Raw genomic sequence first — 14120 nt, forward strand, 5'->3', positions numbered from 1 at the left:
AGAAGAGAACTGCCTCCCTCCCTTCCCCACCAGAGCGAGGCTGGGCCTCTACCGGCATTCCCAGGGTTCTCTGCGAGCGAACCAGTAAAAAAAAAAAAGAGTCTGCTAGCAGAAGGGGCTAAGATTAGAAAGAAAAAAAAAAGGGGCAAAAAGCCTAAGAGATTCTTTACAAAAGTGAATAGATAAATACGTGTTAGATATAGTGAAACATGTCCGACAACGAGAAACTGGACAACCAGCGGCTGAAGAATTTCAAGAATAAGGGCCGCGATTTGGAGGTAATATTTGGGCTTTCTCGTTGTTTTGTTGTTTCAGGCTCCGCTGTGACGTCTTTAGTAATTTCCAGGATCTAGAAGTTTGCACCCATCCCAAGCCAGGCCCCGGCTCCTTGTGAGTGAACAGGCCTCACTCCACACCGAATGAAGTAATCGTAAAAGATACAGTGTACAGTTATTTTATGTGATACTTTTTTATCTTTCATTTTGTGTTGAGTTTTAACTGCGCTGTCTTGTTCGATTTTATAGCCAGATAAGAACCAAGATGAGAAATTATGTTGTACTGCGACTAGCGCTGGTAGATTGGTTACCAGTGAAGTGTTTAGTTCCCCTCCTAAATACGGAAAAAAACCTCGTTGTCGATTAAATATTTTGACTGTATGTCAAAGTGGAAGCTAATCGTGAATAAACAGTTTTACAATATTTAAGTAAACAAATAAAATTAGGGGTAAGCTATTAACAGCGCACTATCGAGAAGAGTCAACACGTTTTTGGTTTTGTGTGTGTGTTTGGGGGTGGAAGTGAATATTTAATGAATTGATGCTCCAGGGCCCATATACCAGTAGCCGCACAATACAAATTAATAAGAGTTCAGTGCTACACCAGGAGGCGTTCAGTATAGTAACAGCACACTTAACTTGAACGTGGATTATTATTATTATTATTATTATTATTATTATTATTATTATTATTATTAATTATTATTATTATTATTTGGGTTAAACGTTTGTTACACTTTTGTGTAAACGTTTCCTTTATTTGTACGTTCAGCATACATTGAACATAAAATGATGAATAACCTCTAAATAAAACTAAACACTTTCCTCACCAGCTTAACACGAGTTTATCATAAAAGGGCCCCACCATTGTGTGTTTTATAGACCACCTCTTTTAACTCATTGCTAAGACTGTTTGATGAGGAATAACTAGGTTTTAGGACATGTTTTTTTCTAGGCTGCATAATATGTAATCGAGGGATTTACTTTTAATCTGGTTCAAATGGTAAATCCAAAATATGTAATTGTTTTAACTAAAGCCAATGATTAGATCACGTGTAAAGAATGGCTGCACAGTGAACCCAGTTCTTGGTAAGTACTAAAGAATTAGGTATTGCTGTAATTTTTGAGATGTTCAGGACACATGAATTGTCTTCAGACCATGGTACTCTTCAGGTTGCTGCTGTTTGCTGTGCCTGCCTCGCACAGTAAGATCTCAGTTTTAAAAGTAAGCAAACCAACTCCATTCTTTGATTTTTTTTGTAAATTTTTGTGTAATGAGGTTGGACCAGCAGTTAACAGATTCGTTTAGAAATACACTGCTGTGTAGTGGCGTGAATACAAAATGTTGAAGGATCTGGCTGTGTACATGAAAAGGGCTGAGTTTAAATTCCTCAAGCATGTGAAAGATTTCTAACTGGCATTCCCTTCCTCTTACATTAGTCACTGAGTGCGTCATTGCTTGCTTATTAGTTGTCTTTATGAACTGCCCTTTTGCTGCCTGTTGAGTTGCGTACAGATATGGTATGGGAGTAATATTGAATATACAGACAAAGGCGTGAAACAGTTTTAATATAACATATTTACATTTTCCTTCCACCGGATATTGGTGTGATTTGTGATGGCTATTTGACTGACTCCTCACCCATCTCTGTCTGGTTACTATTTAGAAAGATTGTTTATCAGATGATGTAATAATTTGTCAGTTTTACAAGGTCGTTCATGTGTAGAACAAGAAGTACCTATGCTTATTTCATTTGAGAACATTTCCCTTGTGTAGCATCTGTTTGAATCCTTTACTTTTGGCATCTGTTCAATTACGAAGTAGTCCTAGATTGAAATAAATCTAGACTACTTGTTAGTTCTTTTCATATTTTCCTTAAACTTTACACTACTTCTGGTGTATTTCACAACAAAGTAAGTAATGAATAATATTTCCAGCAGTCAGCTAATACCAGTGATTCCACGATTACCAAACTCCCTTTTTATTCTGAAATATTTTGTACCATGAGTGCTGTTTATTTAGGTTTATGTAGTTTAGGCTAACTTTAATTTTACAAGAAACTTGACATGTACAGCTTGTGTTTTTCTATGTTCAAAAGGGTTCATGGTGTCCGTTTCTTTTGGTTTTCAGACTATGAGAAGACAGCGGAATGAAGTTGTTGTGGAACTTCGAAAGGTAAGGATCACCTGAGTTTTATGTTTTTGTTTTATATTTTACTTTCCTGTTCTCTGTAGTGTGGGAGCTTTCCTGCTAGCATTGCTGCAGTCTCCAGAAACATGCAATGTTATTTACACACTCTAAATGTATGAAAGATAAATAATTTGCAGTTTTGTAGTACTTATCCCTTGTTTTAATAGACCAGTGACTTTCTTACCATTTTTTTTTTTTGCTGCGTGTATACAGATTCTAGTATGCAACCAGTTTTCCACCTTTTTTCTTTTGTAGAAATATTTTTCAGGTCGTCTAGGTTTAAACTGTGTTTGAGCTGTTTAAAGCTGTATTTCCAGATAATTGAGTAATGTTTGACTGTCTTACTGTATGTACTCCAGTGGATATTGAAATGTATTATGACAGACCCATAGGCCAACTAGAAAATGTCTGTTTGATAGTGGAAATGGCAAAGTAGTTTCTGAAACTGAAAATGTTTTCATTTGTGTTTTACAGAACAAAAGAGATGAACATTTGTTAAAAAGAAGAAATGTCCCGAATGAAGATATTTGCGAAGACTCTGATGTTGATGGTGATTTCAGAGTGGTAAGGAATTGAGTGGGGGGAAATATATATATTACTTTATGTATAGTCTTGTCTGTATTGCAAAAGAGAATGCAGATGCCCTTTTTAAGCAGTCCTCATGTTGCTTATCTGTTTTAAAAATGCATTTCATGTTCATTGATGGAAAGCCTTTTCCAATTCCAGATAGTAGTTTGTTAGTTTAAAAAAAAAAAAAAAAAAAGTTTGCCTCAAGTCAAATAAGAATTTAGTCTTTGTAGAAAGCAAACCATATGATTCTTTAAATACCAGTGTAATGAAATAAGTTAATTTGCTTTCTTTTGTGTTTCAGCAAAATACTTCATTAGAAGCAATAGTACAAGTAAGTTTGTTTTCTGAATTGTTTGTCAAATTTGATTTTTATTATCAATATACTATTTAATAGACAGGAGTCAACTTTTTGTTTTATTTGCTTTTGATCTAGAATGCTACCAGTGACAACCAGAGTATTCAGTTAAGTGCGGTGCAGGCTGCAAGGTGAGCATATATTACCATAGATGGGTTGTGTTTTTTTTTTTTAAACTCATTTTGAAAATAACAGCTACTTACATTTGTCTATTGTACATCCTTTGCTACATTGAATACTTTACTCTTTACAGAATAAAGGGGTACATTGAACTTGTGATTTACTCTTGTAATACATCATTTAAAACTGATATTTCTGATTTACTCAAATTGTAGATGCACTGAAAATTCAGTAGTTTTACATACACAGTAGACCCCAAACTGTAATTTGAATTTTGTATGCCCTTGGACCTTGATTGTGTGTTATTTGTTTTTGTTTTGTTGTTTTTTGTTTTTGTTTAAGGAAAGGTTTAGGTAACTTGCTTTTGTGTGTCCTTTTGTTTCATTTTTCAGAAAGCTGTTATCAAGTGACCGTAATCCTCCAATTGATGATTTGATAAAATCTGGCATTTTGCCTATCCTGGTTCATTGTCTCGACAGAGATGACAAGTAAGTGTGTTCAATATGACAAACTATTTAAAAAAAAAAAAAAAAAAAAAAAACACTGCCTGGAATCAGTTGATGGTATTTCAGGCTGAAATGCATCTACCATCACTTTACTGTAGTGTCCTGAGGATCAATATTTATTATCGGAAAGTAGAATTTCTTAGGACTTTGCAAAGGTGCTCCGAAAATCTTCTGATTTTCTCTCTCTCTCTAATACAGAGTACTCGGTTGTATAATAGCATAGTCAATTAACCATATTTAGTAGGGAAATGTATTCTTTAGAAACTTCCTCATTGAAGCACTACATAACTGACAGTCCTAGAAAGTACAGAAACAAAGTTATGTCTTTCAGATTAACTGTACAGTTCATTAGGCTTAAACTGAAAATGATTCCTTGTTTTTACAGCCCTTCATTACAATTCGAAGCAGCTTGGGCTTTAACAAACATTGCCTCCGGAACCTCTGAACAGACGCAAGCAGTTGTTCAGTCGAGTATGTATATCTGTATCTTAAGGTACCATTTGGGGTTGGTAGATATGTTTTCATTGCATAGTAACATTCTTTGCGTGCTTGATTCGTCATTGTATTAAATGTTGTATTTTTGGTTGATTTATTTTGAGCCTCGTCTTTGTTTTCGGGTATACCGCATAGGGCCATTCCATGAAAGTGGTATTTTTATACTGGTAAGTCATTAATACTAGACCAAGTTTTTTGTGGTGATGGGTGTATCGTAATAGCTATAAAGTCTTGAGCTCGACTCATCTGGTACTTATGACTTATGCAGTGTGATCAACATTTTCATGTCATGTCCCATCTGTATTATAAATGGATACCAGATGTCATCTTGTTCAGTTTAGATAAGCGATCTATGAAGTTGAGCAGTTCTGATCACTCAAACTGTGCCACGTGATATGTTCAGACCCCATGCAATTTAATAACCTATTATACATCTTTAAAATGCAAGTATATATTTTTTAAACTTCACAAATGTGCTTTAGTTTTCCATGTAAGGGTTGACAACTGTACAGATAATGATTCAAATTGACAAATCAGTACTTGGATGACTACTCCACATACTTTTCAGGAATGTTCAGCAATGGCATAAAATACATTTACTTCAATAGTCAACATTTTATACTAGGCATTTTCTTTTAATCGATTAATCGCCCCTTTTGGTCAATTAATTAGTTCATTGATTAATCACACCCATTTGCTTTAATGTGCAATTGTAAGTAACACTTGGTATTAATGCTATTTTTTGCAAGCATTTATGAATGACATCTAATGTTTTAGAGGCAACTTTAATTTGACAATAAATTAAAATGTTTACTTGCATGTAATTTGAAGTTAGCCAAAGCAAGTCTTTTAATATAATACACTAAATACTGTGCCATGCATTAGTGTAAATTGGCAGCTGTCCTACAATGAATACTGTGTTAGATATGTTGGGCTGTTTTTCGTATAAACTTTAAACTGGCAATTTATTGAATTCAGTGCTATTTTATTTTAGTTTAAGTTCGCTGAATATGCTGTAGTTTAAATCTTGGGCTATAGCTGTAATTGTACTGCCATGGTAAAGATTTCAACTAAGAGAATACATTGTTTAAAAGAAAAATCAACTTACTTGTGACTCGGATGATAAGAAACTCATAGTACTGCCATGAAAGGAAAGCCCCAAAGAGCAAATCTTGCAAGTTGTAGTCTTTTTTCCTTTCTGAGCCAGCCAATTTTTTTGCTACTCCCCCCCCAATATACAATAAAATAAAATGATATATTTAAGATGGATACAGCTTGTTACAATCACTATTTGTAATAGTATTAACACGAGTACAAAAAACTAGTCACTTAAATGTTGCACTCATGTTCCCATTCTTCATTCCACATTTAAATGAGAAAGTAAGGACATGGAAGATTTAAAAGCCCATTTTTGCAGCAAAACCCTGTAAATGAAAGATTTTACTAATACAGTGTTACAGTATATATGTGACTAGTCTTTAATGTTAATAATTATAGTAATTGTAATGTTTGTCATCATCACCCCCCCCCCCATTTATAAACTATATCTAAATCCAGACTTACTTAGATATTAAAACCCGCCATTACACTTTCAAATGGCGTGCTGGGCAATAGAGGCGCTGAACTACAATAGGTCTCAAACAACACAAGCTCTGCGGACGGGGGTTCAGGGATTGTTCAGATTAAACGAGATTCCTGCCTGGATAGTTGAGTAAATCATGGAGAATCACTGAGTCTGTCATTTACCTTGTAGCTTTTACAATCTGTCCAAAAAATGTATTTTACAGCCAGGTCTTGGTGCCCCCCCAATAACACTGAAAAACCATCTTCTGAGAGATGGCAAAGTGTTGGGTATATCTCCCTGTAACCAGTTTGCCATACTTTTGAAGTACTCTCTGCCATCTTTCTAGATTTCTCACGCTCTGCTTTTTGCTACAGCACATGGGTTGACTAGATGATTTTTTTTTTTTTAATCGATCAACACCCACAGGCATTATTAATCGATGAAAACCCTTAATTATACAATTTCCACCCACTTCCATGTCATGCCTGATTTTCAGAATGTATTTCTTACAGCATACTTCTAAAGCATTGTACCCATTCCTTTTCTTCTAGATGCTGTTCCACTCTTCTTAAGATTACTGCATTCCCCTCATCAAAATGTTTGTGAACAGGCAGTGTGGGCCCTGGGAAACATCATTGGTGTGTTATTTCTCCTTATGTCTTCAGTAATATCCTTTAACTTAATTCTGCATGGACTGAAAAGTAATGTGCTGGGCACATGAAATTGCAAACTTTACATTTTATGATTTTGTACTTAAAATGTCAATGTATTTGCTAAAATTAAGCTTGAACTACTTTTGTATGTCTCTTGGAATATTTGATCATTTCCCTCCCTTTCAAGGTGATGGACCTCAGTGCAGAGATTATGTCATCGGCCTTGGAGTAGTGAAACCACTACTTTCATTCATCAGCCCGTCTATCCCCATTACTTTCCTGCGAAATGTGACTTGGGTAATGGTTAATCTGTGCCGTCACAAGGATCCTCCGCCCCCAATGGAAACCATTCAGGAGGTACTTCAACAATACGTGTTTATATTAACATAGTGGGGACTCAATATATTCTGACTTTCGTGCAGGTACCTTTTTCTTCTAAACCCCCTATGAGCGCATCGCTGTTTTCTCTAGTGAATTGGCTGTTTTTAGACTAAATATTTAAATCTTGCTTTTTTTTTTTTTTTAAATGTAATTGATTTGTTTCTCTTGCAGATTCTTCCAGCACTCTGTGTCCTGATTCACCACACAGATGTAAATGTAAGTAATAGAATTGTCTTGCTTTTTAGCCAGCTTCAGAGTGTATAGACATGGCCAATTTGAAATGGAGACCCAGAAAACCATGCTATTAAAGCAGTAAAATTGTATATGTATGTAAAGGTTTGGGAAAGTCATGTCTGGTTTGCTTTATATGTTAAAGCAGTAGATTTCAGAGTTTTGCGCTCCTGGCTACACAATAAATTGGTTCATGTGCTTCTTAAGTGTGGGGTAATCTTACAAGTTTATTTTTCTTTAGATTTTAGTGGACACAGTCTGGGCTTTATCCTACCTAACAGATGCTGGCAATGAGCAGATTCAGATGGTTATAGATTCAGGAATAGTTCCACATTTGGTGCCTCTCCTCAGCCATCAAGAAGTCAAAGTCCAGGTATGTACCAATTAATTCACAATAGGAAATGCAGGAATGGATAACTTGTTGTGAGAATGTTTTGTAGTCAAGCAGCCCTTGTTTGGCAGTTAAAGCTATGTTTACATATTTTTCAAATTATTTAATATTCTTTATTCTGGGTTTGCTCCACTATCTGTCGCTCTGCTAAGTTAACAATCCTGGCTTGTTCATACATGCCAGCTAGATAATCGTGTCTTTAGAGAAGTATTAAATGGAAGGTAACTCTTTGCATTGGGTAATTAAGCAATCTGGTCTGACGGGGTGTGTGTCGCTGTGGGATATCACCACTCCTCGGGTGTGCTGTGCAGCAAGGCAAGCCAAGTGTTTGTGACCAACCAATAAGTGGCGATATCCCACAACAAAATATACCCTGGTGTGGCATATTGTGATTATACAATGGATTAGGTTTAGAAAGAGCCAGTGCAATGTGTGGCAATGTTACCATGGCTCTGACACTATTGTCAATGAAATATCCATTACCCTTTTTCTCGATCGTATCCTGTGGAAGCTTAACACCTCCCTTTTGTTTTTTTTGGTTTTTGTTTCAGACAGCAGCTCTGAGAGCGGTGGGGAATATCGTGACTGGTACAGATGAGCAGACGCAGGTGGTTCTTAACTGTGATGCTCTCTCCCACTTCCCTGCTCTTCTCGCACATCCAAAAGAGAAGATCAATAAGGTAAGCAGCAAGAAAGTGAGTTTTTAAATTTGTTTAAAAAACACTGTTCTTTCACGTTAAATTTTTTAATACAAATATTTATTGTTGGAAGTGATGAAGTAGAGATCAGTTTGGTGCCAGTAAGTGTGTTGTGGATGAATGATCTATTATGACACATTTTGTATTTGATTTTTGTGTTCATGTGTAAAAAAAGTACTTGCTATAATAAGCATTAGGGATAGTGTTCTGGTGGGATGGGGTAGGTGAATGAGTGAGTGTATGTGTGATTCAAATAGGCTGGAAAAAGGGGGCACTGAAGATTGAGTATCTCTGCTGATCTTGGAGTGCATCTGAGGCCAATCCTGTGTAATCTAGAGGCTTTCATTGTGAATTGGCTGATGATTAGAGCCTCATAGCAGCTCACCTTGTCAGCCTTGGCATTCTGCAATCTCTAACACCTGCATTTTTGCAGTGTTCCTGTAGTCTGATCCAACATGCTTAAGTACCTTTTATCATCAAGGTAGTTCAGAAACATGCAGCCATCTCCCAGATTAAGTACAATATATTTTTAAGTGAATCCTGTCCACATCAATCCTGCAGGAGGCGGTATGGTTCTTGTCAAACATCACTGCAGGAAATCAGCAGCAAGTTCAAGCTGTCATTGATGCTAACCTCGTTCCAATGATCATACATCTTTTGGATAAGGTAAGATAATTTTATTATGGTTTAAACATAGTTGAGCTGAAAAGCAATGTACCATGGAAGCAAAATAGTTTATACATTTTGTTAGTATTGCTACACCAGGTCTTTGTTTTTTCTCAACACGCATTCATTCTGCTCATTAATTTTCATTTAATAGTATCGCATCTAACAAGATATTTTTTTGTTCAAGGGTGATTTTGGTACTCAGAAGGAAGCTGCATGGGCTATAAGTAACCTTACTATCAGTGGAAGAAAGGATCAGGTAAATACAAATAAGCACCATTTTTAATGTTTCTAACTGCAGTAGTTTGATTCCATTTGGCCTGTCATAGTACTGAAGGTATTTAGAATTTCATTAGGTTACATGATAAATTTAATTAAAATGAATCATCTATCTCCATATAGGAAACTAGTAAAAATTACTGTATGTACTACAATTAAGATTTTAGATTAACACTTGAATTTGTTTCCACTAGGTGGCGTACCTTATCCAGCAGAATGTTATTCCACCGTTTTGCAACCTGCTTATAGTGAAGGATGCACAGGTTGTACAAGTGGTCTTGGATGGGCTCAGCAATATTTTGAAAATGGCAGATGAGGAGGCTGAGGCCATTGCTAACCTGATTGAAGAATGTGGAGGTATATTTAGCTTATTTCGTTTTGTGCAGGAAGTTTATGCGTGGATTATTGAATTCAATTTTTTGAACTTGCTAATTTTGTATATAATGGAAAATTAAGATTTCTAATTCCCAGTCTGGTGACTTCTTTAATAAGTAATGCTGATTTTACTTGTTCATTCAAGTAACTTGGATCCAATTTTTCCTCTTGTAAATTTTTATATAGATGCAACTTTCTCTATGTATTTATTATATAACATATTCTTTTATCCCAGGTTTGGAGAAGATTGAACAGTTGCAGAATCATGAAAATGAGGACATCTATAAACTGGCATATGAAATTATTGATCAGTTCTTCTCCTCTGATGATGTAAGTATAGCACTGTCAGTAGGCTCCAAAGGGCTATATATATACACAAACACATTTAGTCCCTTCAGATATGGAAACATCGATTTATAATAAACATCTAGGTTTGAGTACAGTTATTAATGTTAAATGTGCTTAATGTTCTGGTGTTTTAAAGCCTGGCATCCAAGCAAAGGAGCTCATTTTCATACCTTAGGCTACATTTAAAGTGTGTAATTTATTCATTTGTTGATTTTTATAAGTGTCATTTTAAAGCATGGTTCGTAATTTTTTTTTCTCTATCACATCAGTTTAGCTTATACTGTAGTGTGTTAGTCTACATGATTTAGTATGAGAGACATTACTAGCACTTAATGTGTTCCAGAATTTTATTTATTTAACAAAATAGGTCAACATTTTGTAAATGTGAGTAATGGGTTTTGTCATACAGATTTAATTTTGTACATTGCACCTTATACATTTTAGTGTGCATATGCTTTTTATTAATCTACTTCATTAAAATGTTTACCGTTTTATGGGGTACGCAGCTCACATTTCTTTTGTATATTTATTTTTTAAATAAAGGCTACTTATTTGATATTATGGTAAGAAACTATATCTGCGCAATAACTGTAGATAAAGCATTCCGTATTGGAAGCCACGCGGCTGCTGTCATTCATGGATCACAGTTATCAATGACATAAACCCAACAGGAAGTTCTGTTTTCTTTCCTATTTAGTTCCTGAGAATAGTCACAGCAGTTGTTATTATTGAGGTGTACTTGCTGTTGTGGTGTTGTTGTTTTCTGTAAAACCTTGATATCCTGTCAGTTAAGAAAAGGCTTAATGGAAAGCTTGTCTTAACTTTGTCTTTATTACACCGGCCAGAGACCCGGCTGACAACTGCATTGTCATATTTGCTTTAAATTCTCAAATTAATAATCGATACCCAGGTACCAAAGAGAGACCCGGGTCGGATCATTTTAAAACCTGCTGGGTTTTCGGATACCGGTGCCAACCTCCTTTTTTTTTTTTTTTTTTTTTTTTTTTTAAATCTATCTGCATCACACACACTGGGGGGGGGGGGAGGTCAGTAAATAAATTGATAGTGCTTATAGGGAGATTACATGGATTATTGGTTTCAGTTTTCCCATGTTCAGACTCCTGTAAAAAATTGTTATACTATTTTGATATCTGGATGTTTATTATTGAACTTGTCTCTACTCCCTTGCTTACTCTCTCCCCTCCCAACCATTCGTATTTCCTGCAATGTCTGTTTTTACTTTCAGATTGATGAAGATCCCAGCTTAGTTCCGGAGGCAATCCAGGGTGGAACCTTTGGTTTCAACTCATCGGCTAACGTACCAACAGAAGGGTTCCAGTTCTAGAAAGTTACCCAAAGCGGAGTTGACTACATGATGCAGCCCTGTAAAATGAAATTTGATCCATTGTGCTTGGCTCATGGGAACCACTGCTGCATTAAAACGGAGAGAAAATGTGTGGATTTCGTTTGGCATCTGAGAAAAGCCCAAATGAAGTTGTGTTGGCGAGTGGGTGCGAGTGAGAGTGAGTGGCAAAATGTTGCAAAATCTACACTGAATGCTTTGAGGATGTTTCAAGAAACTGCAAGTTATTGGAAGTCCACGGCAAAGAAGGGTCTGAAAACCAAGAAAAATAAATTTGAAAATTGGACAAAAGTACTATATCATAGCTTGTGGACTTGTAGCCGAAAAAGCAGGAAATTTGGTTAACTTTTGTCAGTACAGAGAGCCAGAACTAAGGCCTTGCTATGAAGCACTGTGTGAATGGATCTATGTGTGAATGTCTGGACTCAATGTTCTGGAGCCAGGGCTCTTCGTTCGCGAAGCAGGCTCGCTAGTCCAGGAGTGTGGCGTGTGTACGAGAGTATGGGCGTATGGGTGTGATGTTGTATGTGAACGCATGCAAAACTTGATTCGCCTGTAAGGGGCACATTTAATAAATCCCAAAAGGTAAACAAATAAAAATTAAACCAGAAAAATATCAGTTTTATGTTTATATTAATTTACACTGGACAATAAAATTGACTGGTTGGGCAGCAGTGCATTGTATGATATACATTCAACAGATTTGGTTGACTCTCTTGCTTCCAGTGTGTTTTTATTTAGAATTTTTTTTTCTTTCTTTACAGCTTTTATTTTAGATGCTTGTTTAAAACAGAACTGTTGCGAGGCTCCCCTGTGCATTGTACCACACATTGATTTGATGCTGTGAATATCTTTCCATATCCTCCGTCACTTATTAAAAATCACAACGTACGTGTGTAAATTAGCTTCCTGCATGAATAAGGTTAAGGTTTCCCATGAAGCAAAAGTAACTGTTTAGCAGTGAAGATTTGCTATAACAATGAGCTTCAACTTCAACATGATGAGTAACCTTTGCATGTACTAAACTACAGCATAGTTTATTTTAGCTGTGTTTTGTTAGGCTGTGAATACAGTTTTATTATTTTCAGAATACTGTGCTGTTTTAAGGGTTTTTTTCTGACTTAATTTCTAAATTAAGAAGGATATTTCTAAACAGTTTGCACATGTACTGCTAAATAAGGACTGATTTGAAAAGAAGTGTGTAGATGTATAAATCAGTTGTTTCAACACCCTTACAACACAATCTGTTTAGTATTTTTTTTTTAGTTTAGATACAGCCATGAACAATCTATCTTGAGCCACTTTAGGAGAGCGTTTTGTAATTTTTTTAAGACTTGCATTGCAAACATGCAAGAAGTGTAAATTTTTTTCTCTTGTCTTTTTTATTTGGCGATTGGAAATATTTGAATTTTTTTTTTTTTTTTTTTTTTTTAAAAAAAAAGATATACTTACACTAAATTAAGTGACTAAAGGTGAAGTCATGCCTATTCTCTTTAAGGTGGCTCATTGTAGGAAATGCTGTGCCCCCCCCCCCCCCCCCTTGAGCACAAGTGATGCATGAACAAGTTTGCTCTATTTAAGTTCATCAGAGGTTAGCCACCATTAGCTCGTGTAAATTTGTGTAATGTAACTTCAGAATACTAGAATGGATTACATTTTGTGGTCTTAACCTTTTGTTGAACTCAGATATTTTTTGCAGCATTCCTTTGCCAGCAGAAGATGTGGTTTCAAAAATTAAAGCAGAAGATAACTTGTGTGCTTAACCCGTTATCATAATACTAGGCTACAGGCTATGTTGTCTGAGAAAAATAAAGATTGAAACCCAGATGTGCAGTCTGTTCTTTTCTCAACAAGTAAAGGTTAATTTTCTATTAATGAATTTAAATCCTGAGGTTCCATAATAAATAATCCCTTTGTCCCTAATCTACAAATAAATCCAATTTCTGGATTGGCTGTGCCTAAAACATGGCATTGGCACACTATTCAGAAATCTCTGACCTGTTGTATTGGCAACTGCTGCATTCCTGATTCCTGGTGCAGATTTTTGGTTTGTATACCAAACTACCCTATACGTGATAAATTGCAAAATTGAGCCAATTTGAATTGAGGTCATATGATAAATTGAAGATGCATATTTATGATCACAGCAGACCCTTATCCATGATCATAGTATTGCTGCTAATCTAATCGCCCATTCAAGCTCGTACCAGTTCTTGGATGTATATGCAGTTGTATCGATGTTCTAGTACTGTGCATATTGCACGTTGACCTTGACAAATGGTAATCTGGTAAAAAAATGGGGTTAATATTTTGTTTTCAAATGTCCTTCATACTTTGAAGTCCATACTGTCTCATGACCTAAAGAAATGCGAGGGGTAATCTGATACCGTATAATCAAATCCTTGGTATTATTTAAGAAAATTACATCTTTTTTTTTTCATTGTTAAAGGTAGATTATGCTTTTTTCTTGTTATAATGAAGATAAGAGTTACTGATCGATACTGTGTACAAGAATTGGGGCAGTCGACATTAGTCACAATCAAAACAAAGATTTTTTTTTTTTTTTTTTAACAATTTCATTAAAATTCATAAGCAATTTAGCCGAGTCAAAACACACGTTTTGTGTTGCTTTAATTTTTTTCCGATCTGTCATGACAGTT

The 14120-nt window shown here is 35.6% G+C and overlaps 1 protein-coding gene and 1 non-coding gene across 2 annotated transcripts; both read left to right on the forward strand.

Annotated features, from left to right (window-relative positions):
- The first annotated feature begins 56 nt into the window (after positions 1–56).
- kpna4 (karyopherin alpha 4 (importin alpha 3)) lies at positions 57–13285 on the forward strand. Its single transcript, XM_041270136.1, has 17 exons — positions 57–278; positions 2406–2450; positions 2940–3029; positions 3337–3366; positions 3469–3521; positions 3903–3998; positions 4402–4487; positions 6627–6713; positions 6916–7085; positions 7281–7325; positions 7582–7713; positions 8283–8411; positions 8991–9095; positions 9283–9354; positions 9569–9731; positions 9985–10079; positions 11344–13285. The coding sequence occupies exons 1-17, from the start codon at positions 210–212 to the stop codon at positions 11440–11442; spliced, it is 1566 nt and encodes a 521-aa protein (XP_041126070.1). The 5' UTR covers positions 57–209; the 3' UTR covers positions 11443–13285.
- LOC121327454 lies at positions 8543–8883 on the forward strand. The gene has a single exon (XR_005951571.1).
- Positions 13286–14120: the final 835 nt, after the last annotated feature.

Source organism: Polyodon spathula, chromosome 14, assembly GCF_017654505.1.
Source record: "Polyodon spathula isolate WHYD16114869_AA chromosome 14, ASM1765450v1, whole genome shotgun sequence".
Taxonomy (NCBI): domain Eukaryota; kingdom Metazoa; phylum Chordata; class Actinopteri; order Acipenseriformes; family Polyodontidae; genus Polyodon; species Polyodon spathula.

What these genes read in the sequence shown, in the direction of transcription:
- kpna4 (XM_041270136.1), top strand. Translation starts at nt 210, where the DNA reads ATGTCCGACAACGAGAAACTGGACAACCAGCGGCTGAAGAATTTCAAG. An exon ending in CAATGGAAACCATTCAGGAG is followed by an intron (nt 7,086 to 7,280) that starts GTACTTCAACAA and finishes TTTCTCTTGCAG; the next exon opens with ATTCTTCCAGCACTCTGTGT. An exon ending in TTCACCACACAGATGTAAAT is followed by an intron (nt 7,326 to 7,581) that starts GTAAGTAATAGA and finishes ATTTTTCTTTAG; the next exon opens with ATTTTAGTGGACACAGTCTG.